This window comes from Haemorhous mexicanus, chromosome 21, assembly GCF_027477595.1.
Source record: "Haemorhous mexicanus isolate bHaeMex1 chromosome 21, bHaeMex1.pri, whole genome shotgun sequence".
In the NCBI taxonomy this organism is placed as follows: Eukaryota; Metazoa; Chordata; class Aves; order Passeriformes; family Fringillidae; genus Haemorhous; species Haemorhous mexicanus.
The window spans coordinates 9,731,643-9,743,675 of NC_082361.1; the positions used below are offsets into that span (position 1 = coordinate 9,731,643).

The 12,033-nt window shown below is 49.6% G+C and overlaps 1 protein-coding gene across 5 annotated transcripts in view; it reads right to left on the reverse strand.

Annotated features, from left to right (window-relative positions):
• Nucleotides 1–200: 200 nt before the first annotated feature.
• The window catches only part of NSMF (NMDA receptor synaptonuclear signaling and neuronal migration factor), a 47,112-nt gene continuing 35,279 nt past the window's right edge, over nucleotides 201–12,033 (reverse strand). For all 5 annotated transcript variants that reach the window (XM_059865086.1, XM_059865084.1, XM_059865087.1 and 2 more), the window contains 6 exons: nucleotides 11,020–11,053; nucleotides 10,392–10,462; nucleotides 9,268–9,347; nucleotides 7,594–7,696; nucleotides 7,150–7,225; nucleotides 201–5,396 (listed from right to left, as the gene is read on the reverse strand). In XM_059865086.1, the coding sequence (XP_059721069.1) occupies nucleotides 5,299–5,396; nucleotides 7,150–7,225; nucleotides 7,594–7,696; nucleotides 9,268–9,347; nucleotides 10,392–10,462; nucleotides 11,020–11,053 (462 nt within the window). In that variant the 3' untranslated portion in view covers nucleotides 201–5,298. The remainder of the gene's footprint in view (nucleotides 5,397–7,149; nucleotides 7,226–7,593; nucleotides 7,697–9,267; nucleotides 9,348–10,391; nucleotides 10,463–11,019; nucleotides 11,054–12,033) is intronic.

Here is a 12,033-nt window from a genome sequence, read left to right on the forward strand (position 1 = left end):
GCTAAAGGTTTACAGGGCACTCCTGCTGTGATTATCATCAGGCCACTGGGATGCTGAGATAAGGAAGCTTGGAATGCCCAGAGAACTGAGTAATTACCCTGATTCTCGGAACACAGGGCAACAACTTGTGATGGGTCTTTCTGTTCTTACCTATGTCACTTTTATGGATACTCTCAAAGCAATACAATACTGTGAAAAAATTATTAGGTTGCATTAGTTCTTTAATATTTACTAAACATTTATGGAAAAAAGCAATGTAGTTTCTCTTCAGATGGATTCTTTACATTTAATGTCCACAATGTTTATTCCTTTCAGTCTTTACATTTCTCACACTGACTGGCAGTAAATTGGGCTGAAGTTATTTCTGAACCAAAGCTGCTGCTGGTTCCTGGTGCTCTTTGATAGATCATGCACTGCCCCAGCAGGAGGGTGTCTTAGGTGAACTGTGCCCATGACACAGCAGGATCACTTGGGAATAACAAGGATCCCAATCAGGGTCAGGGCCCTTCAACCACCCATTTACACCCTCAGCTCCCATAGAGGAGATCATTTACAGGCTGACTTGCCAGTAACAGTTTCCAGGTGACTTTGGCTTGTGTTTCCAGAATGAGAATTAGAAAACACATCCATGGAAGATGCAGAAAGCCAGGGGTAGGCTGTAGCCAGCGCGACAAAATACAGGATCACAAAGTCTTTACAGATAATGTGGAAAATGGTATCACCACTCAACAGCCCCTGGGAGGACAGTGGGATCCTCCTCGGGAAGGGCTGTCCCCAGCTCCAGGGACTGGCACAGCAAAACCCAGAGCACAGAGCAACTCAGCTTGACCTGAGCTGAGCTTTACCTGAGCCCACCTAGCAATGGGCTCAGGTAAAGCTCAGCTCAGGTCAAGCTCGGCTCCCTGGGAAGGATTTTCTCACTCACACAGTAACATATCCTGGACTAAGACATGAATAATATCCAAGTGTGACCCAAACCAGCTTGTGAGAGGCTGAATGTTTACATTTAGACCAAGAGAGCAGAGTGAGCCTGGCATTCCACCTCCAGTGGGACTAAGAATGGGGCTGGGATTAAGGGCATGCTCCCAGATCCTGCCAGGCTGGCTATTTATAACCAGCATTTTCCATTCCTTCAGCCAACTCCACTTGTGCTGCTGAGGGTGCCGAGGAGCCCTGCCAGCAGAGCCTGGCAACAGGAACTGCAGGCACAGGTCAGCAAGGCAGGAGCAGCAGGAGCCGTTTGTGGGTGGCTCTGGGCCAGGATCCTGAGTGGTGCTGACACCACATCCCAGCTCACACCTCCCTGCACAGGGAGCATCCCCCCAGAGCTGGGGACAGAGCCTGGGGGCAAGGACACGGCAGCACATGGACACACCACTGAAAGCAGGAACCCTGTGCTGAGCTCCAGGCAGCAAGCCCAGGCTGAGGAATGAAGAATAAATTCCTTCCTGGAGTTTCCTGCACAGAGGCTAAGCCCCTTCGCTGGCTCTGGTGGCTGCAGAGGTGGGAGCAGGTGGGATCCCACAGCAGAGTCCTCACACAGGCTGGGTGAGCTGGCTGGGTACCTTTTGCAGTCAGATGTTTTGCTGGAGCTACAAGGATTTTTCTGCTTTTGTTTGTTTTTTAACACAGGAAGGGATTATCTGGGAATTCATGTTTCCCACCGCAGGCCTGGAGGTCAGCTGCAAAGGGAAGCTGGTGGCTGCAGCATGAGCAGAGGTGCAAAAAGCTTTATCTGCTTCTACCTATTTCTAGATCTCATGAGTGACTTGAATTTTCTCCTTCCCTTTCCTTCCCAGCTAAACAAGAGGAAAAGAGAAAAGCCTCTCTGAAAGTGCCACATCCACAGAGCCTATGATCCCCCAGGCCTCTCCAGCTGACTGAACATTCCCTGCAGGCACCAGAGAACATTCTTAGGGCACTCCCAGCTCTGAGCCAGGCTGAGGAGCAGGGCTGGGATAGCTGAGGCCCTTCCTGCCCCCCTCCTCTCCTGGAGGTGACACAGGGCCATAACACATTTCTCACATTGAGCAGGTGTGATAACACATTTACCCAGGCATGGGCTGGGGGTCACATCCAACACCGCCCCCAGCAAGGGCAGCACAAACCCCACCCGTGGCTGGTGAACAGCCAGGGCTGGCACCCAGCTCAGCCATCTGGGTTTCATCTGCTTCTCTTCAAGTGAACCAGGTGTTCCCACTCTCCTGCCCCGCTGAAGGCAGCTCCAGAGCACAGAGGAGCAGCAGCTCCCTGCTGGGACAGGGCAGTGGGGATGGAGCTGCTCTGGGCTCACCCCTCACCCAGGAACTGCCAGCAGTTTCAGAACTGGTTTCAGACACACCCCGAGAGCAGGGTAGTGAGAGCTGAAGCAACACGTAGGAGTGGAATGGCAGATTGTCCCTGTGCCCAGCAGCCACAGCTGCCCGGGCAGGGCGCTGGGGGAGCCCCAGAACCTCCAGGGGATGCTGCAGGACCACAGGGGGTGAGCACGGGGCCTTGGAGCTGGGACCATGCTGGGCTCATCCTTTACAGACTGGTCTCACTGAGGAAGTTCCACGCTCTATTTTTACCTCTAAAGTTTAAATAATTGCAATTTTTATTTGCCTCTGCCTTTCCCAGCAGCCACCTGAAAAACTCCACCAGTGAAAAAGGGGAATAAAAGTGTTTTCCTCTGTCACCAGTGGTTAACTCCAAGGATGCTGCTGCACACAGGACATCGAACATCACAACTCTATTCCAGTCACAGCTCTGAGAGAATTTCATCTCTTTAGGCATATGAATGCTACAAAGGAAAAAATATGTTCATGTTATAAACATCACAAGCTATGAGGAATACAGATCTTTGGAGGGAAATGCATTCATCAGTTGTTATATCCCATAAACTGCACCAGGAGAACAGTCCATAGTGTCCATTCCAACACAGAAATTACTGTACAATCTACCTTCTACTTTGCACCCCAAGTACTACAAGTGGTCAGTGAGGATATACAACAATTCTACAGAGAAATCACTCAAGTGGATACATAAATGGGCCCTTTGGGGGTTAAATAAGATTTTCAATAGTTGCACAATGCTACATTCATGCTACCAAGTTCACTGAATTGGGATTTGAGAAAGGAAGAACAGCTTGCCTGTCTCCAGTTAGGAGGTGAAAGAGTCAGAAAGGGAGAGAGTTTTGTGTCAGCATTTTAATCCTTCCACAACCATTTCCTTCTCCAGATAACATGACTTTGTGCTTTCAGTGCACCTCTGGCTCCCACCTCTCACCGCAGAGCTGGTAGAAGCTCCAATGCTAAAGAGTAATTGGCACAAATTTGGGGTTCTTCTTCTTTTATATCTGGCATTTTCTTCCAAAAGCTGCAGACTGGTGCCTGTTCTCCCCTTCACTGTAAGTCTGGCAAACCTGACTGAGTCCAGGGATGAGACGTGGCTACCAAACTCCCAACCTGGGGGAGGCAACAGCCCACACCTATCTGTGTGGCTTTCAGTGACTTTAAACTACCTCTCTCCACCCATTCCTCTCCTTTCTGTATGTACATGATTTCTTCAAAAGTTTTGCTATAAAACTGCTCTAAATGTAAAGGGTTCAGCAGTTCTAGCCAGGGGCCTGCTCCCCAAAATCACAACCACAGGGGAAGGAGGACTCTACAGATCAGAACAACAAGTTCTCTTTTTAAGTAGTTAAAAGAAGATTTGTACACGTATTTTCCTTCACTTCACAATCAACAAATTTGAGATACCAGGAAAATAAGGTAATCCTTCTCTGTTACTTCCTTTGCTTGTAAAAGAAATAACATGTGTCACCTCCCAGAATTGCCAGTGACCTACACAGACTCTAAGTACTATTTGTCCTCTGAAAGGACAGCAGATTGTGAAAAAAATCCCCATTCCCAAAATCAAAAAAGCACCCCTTTACCCAACCAAACAAAAATAAATAGATTCCAAAAGGTACCATCAAATATCAAGTAAAGACCTGGGCTCTTAGGCTGCTCTGACAGAGCTCAGGGTTTTCTCTGTCCTCCACAGGAAGGGGCTGAGCAGCTCAGACCAAGAAACAGGTCAGGGGAGAAGGGGTGGGTTATGCACAAACAACTGGCAATCAAGTGAACAAAGAGTCAAACTCATGCTCCAAGCCTGTGCTGTGCCCCTCCAGAAGCATTTCTCCCAAATGCCTCAGTGCTCAGCCCCCTCAGAGGGGTCTCCACACAGGAAGAGAGCTCCTCTCCCAAAACACAGCAAAACACTGGCATGAACAATTAATTACCATGGCTATTAAATTTTAATTCATTTTTATACCAAAGCGAGCCTGACTGAGGCTTCCCAGCCAGGTCCCGTGTTTCTAACCTAAAGTATTTCAGCAAAACTAAAGTTCCATAGTTTTGCAAGCAGCAAAATAGAAAGTAATGAAGTTGTGGCTAACTGGAGGAGAACTACACATTGGTGAGAGCACGTACAGGTAGTGCAGCACAGCTACTCTGAAAGGAACTAAACCAATGCAGCAGACATGCAGGGTCTGCTAACTTATGTTAAAACCATGTTTGCTGGTGATTAAATATGTCTACAGAAGATATATTACCATTCTGAATATATTTTCAAGCAGACCAAAAATACCTCATCAATTGGTTATGGTGTGTTATTTTTAACTAATTAAATATCAGGAGGGATTTTACCCCCTCCCTCGCTATAAAAATTGCACTTATTTTCTATTAAACAAAACAAACAAACAAAAAATATTTCAATTCTATATCCCAGTATATATTCACATGGAAATGGGATCATCTTGCTCTAAGCTTGCAGGAGTAGGTGTAGCAGTCCTTGCTCTCCAGGACTCCCAGCACAGAAAGTCCCACCAGGACAACCCCCTGCTCCCTCTGTGCTCTGGTGACTTCTTCACTGTAGTGCATGGGTTAATTGGGTTTGTGTTTTTTCTGTAAGAAAACCTGAGCTTCAAAAGTCTTTAAAAGGACCTGGAATCAAATCTGGCCCATTCTGACCCAAAACAGCTCAGTTCTGCCAGGAACTCCATCCCGTCCTCGTTTCACACAGCTCCTCCTGAGACCCCAGGGCTCGGACTGAGGCCAGCGAGGTGTCACTGTCACCCCCTTCCCTCCAGTCTCTCTTGGCCCAGGAGCCTTTTCCTGCCGACCCTTCCGAGGGCTCCTCCTTCCCTCCCTTTAGCACTGCTGCCTCCTGTAGGGCTGTGAAGGGCTCCCTGTGCCAATAAAAAAGTCTCTCTGCAATAAAGCATGACTTCTTGGACACTGGTGATGAGCTTCCTCTTGCAAAGTCTTCTCCAGCTCACAAAATGTCATCGTAATCCAACAGTTTGGAGTGCTGGCGGGTCTTCCAGAGGCGGTAAAGGCGGAAGTCAAAGTAAGTCTCAATCATTTGCTTACCTAGAAGTGAAACCAGGCAGAGGGGTCACACCCTGAAAGGAGCACGAGGGAGAGGTGAGAGCACACAGCAGCACAAACTGCAGCCCAGTGTGAGCACGGGGACCCATCCATGGCACATGCTGCCACTGGGCACGTGGAGGGGCCCCGTGAGAGCCAAACATCTTTTCAGATCTCCTCAACCATGAACAGCTCCCTGTAATCCCTTGGCAGGGTTTGTCCCTGGGGGCAGGAACTGAGCACAAAGTCTGTCTCCAGACTTTGACCTCTCTGCTCTGAGGGGTGAGGGGAGCTGGGGGCTGGAGATGATCAGCCACAGGCTGCAGGAGGCACAGGGGACTTCAGGGGCTGTAAACCAAGAGTTAACTCCTTGTAAAAAAACACTAAAAATAATTAACACTGAAAAGTCAAATTTAAAAATGCGTATTTTTTTAATGACCAGGCCATCCCTGTCCTGCCGCTGTCTGTGCTCCCAGCAATGAGCTCACAGCACACACCAGTGCCAGCTGTGCCCCCCAGCCCCTCTGACTGAAGGGGGTCTCACAGGCAGCCAGGAGTTGCATTTGAAAACACAAGGGCAAACAACCCTGCACTCAGAGAGGGCTCAAGGAGGGGATTTTCATTTGTAAGGCCTGATTAAGATTAGTTTTAGATGACTTTGCAAAGGATTACAAGGGTACACTCTTAGTACGTCCCAGACTGATCAAGGGGATAAATTCAGATGTATTCTTCAGCCCAGCCTCCTAAAAGCTCAGCTGCTCTAATGCCTGCACACAGAACCCCCTGCCTGGCCTGCTGAGCTGCCCACAAACCCAGGAATTTCCCTGCAAGCTGCTCCTGGACACATCCCAGCATGTCTGCTCCTGTGCAGGCACCGTGTGCAGCTGAACTGATCATGCACAGGGAACTGAACAGCCTGGGCTGGAGGGAGCTGTCTCTGCCCAAGGATGGGCTGAAACTGGGGGATCCTTAAGGTCCCTTCCAACCCAAACCAGTCTGTGACTCTGTGATTCTGTGAGCTCTGCACAGTTGAGCACCAATGTGCTCAACTCTGCACATTCCTGAGGGTGAAGGGAGGTAAGAAAAACCCATCAGCGCTGAGACCAGAGCTGTGGGCAGCAGTAAAGTGCCTACAGCTGAATCCTGCATGGTTTTATTGGCCAAGAACTACAGCAAAGATAAAAGAACAAAATTCAGACTCTGTCACTTGTGAAACTGCACTGTGAATTACTGACATTGAACAGGAAAAATCCTGTAGCTTCTTGAAATATCTTGAGCTACAGGAAAAAAAGGGAAAAGGGCCAGCAGACTGAGCTGGAGAATGGCTCTAAAGGGCTATATCCCAGTTGCTTACTGACATAATTCCCTTGGTGCCAGTGGTTTGAGCTCTGGAGAAGAGACACCAGCACATCTGGCACACAAAGGGTTCTGCTCCATGTGCATTTCCCCCACAGACTCCTCATAATAATGATGGATTCTCCTACACTCAGCCTGGAAAGCTGTCTCCTTTGCATTGCCAGGACCCTGGGAGAGGCCTCAGGCACAACAAACAGGGCATTTGAAATGTGAACAGATGCAAGAACTACAAGGGGAAAGCCAGAGGCAGCAGCTGAACTATACAAGGTGGTTACAAGCAGAACAAAGACCATGGCAGGACTTAAGGGAGTCCAAACTGCTTTTTCATGAAGATGCCCCCCCAAAGAAGGCAGACTGGTTAGCAAGGGGTGTGTGTGTCTTTGCACAGGAAATAAATTACCTTGAGCTGATAGTTCAAGTGGAGACTCAAAGGCAACCCTATAAGGATTCATTAAGTTTTTCAGATTCTGAAATAGCTGAAAGGAAAACATACCAGAGTAACCAGCTGAAAACAATGGTGATTCCTGAGCACCCAGAATTGCCCATCTTTGTTCTGGAAAACCTTCCACCCATATCCTTTAAAAGAACTATCTCACCAGTAAATAAATAAACAAACCAAGTGCTTTAAACAACTCCTCTGCTCAAAGGTTTCATTATTTGTCCTGCACATCACTAATCCTTCCTCCCCTGCCCCACAGTCCAGAGGGTTCTCCCACTCCAAGCTTCCACAAACAGGACAGCAGCACATTCCCAGCCAGCAGAAGAGGAAGGTTTAGAGCTCCCAGTGTGACTCTGGCCTCCCTGGGCCCAGCAGACATTCCAGGGGTGACCCACAAGCTCCTACCTTCTCCCCATTGGGGTTTCCAAGAACATAGCAGCCCATGATGTGGATGATATTTGGTTCAGGATTGACTTTACTCATCAGCCTGCTCAACCTCTTCCAGAAGCTGGAAAAAACAGAACACATCATTTAAAAAAAAAAAAAAAATCTCTCCTCACAGGTATGATTAATGCCAAGGATGTGTGTACACAGCACTCAGCCAGGGCCCAAGGTTTGTATCCTGGGCAGGAAACTGCTCAGGAAGAGCCATTGGATCCCAGACAAGGAAGAACAGGAGCAGAGCCAGGGCCTGAGGAGCAGGTCCAAGTCATGTGGCAGAGAAGGAAGAGCAGCCCATCGAGCCAAGGGAGCTCCAAGGTGAGGAGAAGGGAGCAAAGTCCCCCAGGAGTGCTTCTGGAGTGACAGTTTCACCAAGCATCCCCGCCAGCTTCCTCTCTTCCATTTCTATCAACAACTGCCCTTTCTGAACACGAGGGTTATCAGTGCACTGGTTCATTTCCAGGGCATGAAATCAGCAGGGAACAGCTGCAGAGATTGTTCTGAGTGAGACAATACAGCCCAGGCAGCTCCATGTCAGCCTGTGCTTGGTGCTGCTCACAGTCACCCCCCCTTGACGTGCAGTGACTGTGACCAGGCACTTGGAGCCTGAGGGATGTGAAACACGACCCCCTCCCCTGGGCAGAGGGCTGGAGCAACTGTGGGGGGCTCTAAAGCCCAGAAATTCCTCCATGGGTGTTCCAATCAGACTGCAGCCTTAGCTTTCCTCAGCACTGCCTCCCAGGAACACACAAGCTGGATGGAGAAATTCACTTCCAAGCTGCCCAACTTTCAGCTGCGTGTTCACAGCTTTCTGCAGATCCCTGATTTATCAGCTTGGGAGCAGCTATGCCTGGGATGTGCTCAGAAATGTGGATGTGCACACGTGCTGGAGAATTCCACAGCCTGTGTTTGTGCCAGGGCACGAGATTGCTGAGCAGATGTTGATTTTAATACTCAGTTCTCATGCCAACAAAAAGTTGTGTAGGAACAGGTTGGTGTACATCCTCTCCCCCACAGCCAGGCACTGTTAGCCAAGCAAGTTTGAGCCAGCACAAGCGAGTAGGCAGCAAAACAGGCAAAGCTTTACTCTCTGCAAGGAGCAGCAATATCGCTCAGCACACCCAGCTGAAGGCTGGCATGTTAGTGAAAAGCCTCCTCAGTAACAGACTGGACTTTGAGCAGGCTTTGCAGAGACAAATTCCATTTCCCCCTGGCCAGAGTCAGCTGTGGGGGAACACCCTGGATTTCTGCCATAGCCACCAGCTTAGCAATGGCATCACAGCACCACAAGCTCGAGGTGCATGTTCTCATTTCTGGTCAGCAAGGCTGTTTTTAGTAGAAGAAATATGGGTTTTTTCCCTCCTTTTTTGACAGTCTCTATCCACAGAGACACTAAACAGTTATAAGAATAAATCTCCTGGTGAGCTGCAGCACTCCAGGGATGAGCTCAGCTCTGCCACCTTTGCTGTCACCCTGAGTGAGCTGTGAGCTGCTATTCAGTGCCTCCTCAGCCTCCTCATTCTCTGACCAAACCACCCCATCTCCCTTCACTTCCCCTGCTCCACCATGTGCTGCAAACATTGAGCAAATCCAGCAGAGAAACACCATGCAAGCCCAGAACACAGCACAGCCACTCACAGGATCAGATCTTCCTCCTTCTCCACTTTGGCGAAAGTGGCGACTTTGTTCTTTAACAAGTATAAGTGCCCGGGGCCTCCCTGCAAGAGACAGACAGACAGATGGAAACCCTTTTGCACAGACGCTGAGGAAACAAACCCTGGATGTGTTTCTTGTCCTGCCAGCTATTCCCAGAAGTGCCACAAGGGCGCAGGGCAGCCCTGCACTGCGGACACGCCCAGGGCCATCACACACGGCCAGTGTGCTGCCGGCTGCATTCCATGGTTTTTGCTGCTCCGTGCCCACATCACTCTAGAAAGGCACAAAAATAGATTTAAAACGCCATTGTGGGTGGCTGGAGAGTAATAGGGAAGACAAGAAAGTCCCTGTCACTTGGGGATGCTGGGGGCGGGCAGAGGAGCAGCTGAGAACAGCAGGGACTGCAGAGGAACTGGACTTGGGCAGCAGGAGGCATGAACAGACTGACACAGCACCAACAACATTAAAAGTTACAATCTCCAGGTCAGTGTGCAGCAAAGCTACTCCTCTGCAGCACTGAGCACGTGGAGGGAGTTAAGTCAGGTCCCCTTTCCCACTTCTCGTGGCACAGCTGCTGGGGAAGCCCACAGCTGACCACCACCAGGAACAGCAAACTTGGGAAGGAAATCCCCAGCAACCCCCAAATCCAGCAGGGCCTGGACTGTCCCAGCCACAGCTCCAGCCTCACTCTTCTCCTGCATCCTCTGGCTTCCAGCTCCCAGCTGAGCCATCTGCCAGTCTGACTCACAACACACACCACTGTCACTGTCACACTGAAGCTGGATGGAAACCATACCTATGACACTGCAAGTGCTTGTTCCTGTCTCTGGAATTCTTTCCAGGTCAGTGCTGATGCTGGTTTGTCTGGGGTTCCTTGAGAGAATCAGCCCAGCTCCTGACTTGGCCTCACTAAATCAGATTTGATTTCCTGCTGTCACAGCAACTTGAGACTGCTCCATGACTGGGAAATGGGAAGTGAAAGCTGTGCCTTGGCAGTGACTTTAATGGAAGCTGACTTTGGAATATTGGTTCCTCTATGTCACTTTCCCCACAGAAAATGACAAATTTGTAACAAATCACCCAAGTGCTTAACAGCTTTCATGTACCTGGCAAAATATCAGCATCTTCCAGATTTTGCAGCCTTTGCGATAAATGTTCAGCTTCTTCTCTATTTCCTCTGCAAAAACAAACAAACAAACAACCAAACAACCAAACAAAACATGTTGGAAAAGATGAACCATGGACAAAGGTCAAAATTAATCTCATTTTTTTACACTGAGTCCTGAGGGCAGGAAGCTGAGCTGAGGGGGGGCTCAGTACATGCCAAGGATGCTGTGGGAGCAGGAAATGTCAGCAGGTGACAGGGCAGAGAAGGGCTGGAACTGCACCAGACACTGCTCTGTAGTGACCAGAGCTCTGGAGCAGCTCCAGCCCTCCTGGCCCTCTGTCACTGCTCCCACTCCCCACCATAGGTACAATGAACAGGCAGCTGCTGCCCCGTGCCTCAGTTTCCCTGCTGCAAACCATGAGTTTAGCACAGAAAACAGGCCACAGAAGTGAATGTTTATTACAGCAGCACATCCAAGAGCAGCCAGCTGACTGTCAAGGGTCACTGGGGTGACAAAAACAACTCTGTGAGTGGCAGCTGAAGCACAGGGCAGCTGACTGACTTAAATATTGATGGTTACATTTGCAATGGGCAGGAGATAAGAAAAGGAGGCAACACTCACGTACCCAGGATGTCATCAAAGGTGGCATGTTCATGGTCCTGGAAACCAAGAGAGAAGACATGTAAAGGTTCACTGTCACTCCACCAGCTCCCTAATAACCACACAATCCCATTCCAAGGATGCTTTAAGAGCACATTTACACCAACTGATGGCTGCTGGTCACAGCAGCAGTAACCCTCACCCTAAATCACATTTCAGCACACAAGCTGAAGACTGAACAGTTCATGAAGATCAAATCCACCCAAAGGCTTGCAGCTGAAGCTTGCAGACACATCCAAAGCACAGACTGTCCCTGAGATGCAGTAAACATCAGCAATGCCTGTTTGCCCTGTGTTTTGCAGCCACTCTCTGGCTCTACCCCTGGCCAAGATGGCTGACAAACAGCTGCACTCCCAACACAGCTGCCTCTGCCACAGCAGGGTCATCAGGAGCACTGAACAACCCTGCAAGGAAGAGAGACAGGAGCAGCAAGGCTAAACCCCAGCAGCACAGCCTGCTGCACACTGACAGTGGCCTTGCTGGGCTTCCAGTCCCATCTTCCCTTGCAAATTAAGTGATTAGAAAAAGAAACCCATGTCTCCTCGCTGACACCTGCTCAGGCCAGACTCCCAGGGAAAAGTCAGAGTTAAATTAATGACTGACAGGGATGCCCCACTGCACCCGGGGTGATGGGGCTGGTGGTTCACTGCTGAGCTCTGAGTGCTGCTTATCCCAAGGATGAGCATAAGGAGGAGCCCTAAGCCTGGCAATGCCTGCCCTGCCTTCCCTTGACAATCCTCCCACACAGCTTGGCTGGGCTTGCAGAGCCCAGAGCCCACATGTGCCATTTCCACCCCACCTGACTGATGCACCTAGACCTGAGCCCCCACAAAGCTGACCCAGACCCCAAAGCTGGGTTCCAAACACCCCCAGCCCCTTCCTGACAGCTTTTTCAAATCACATCAGCATTTTGGAGTCACCCTAACAGGAACTAGGGAAATAACAAAGTGTCTGTATGACTCGTGCTCTCATCACAGCA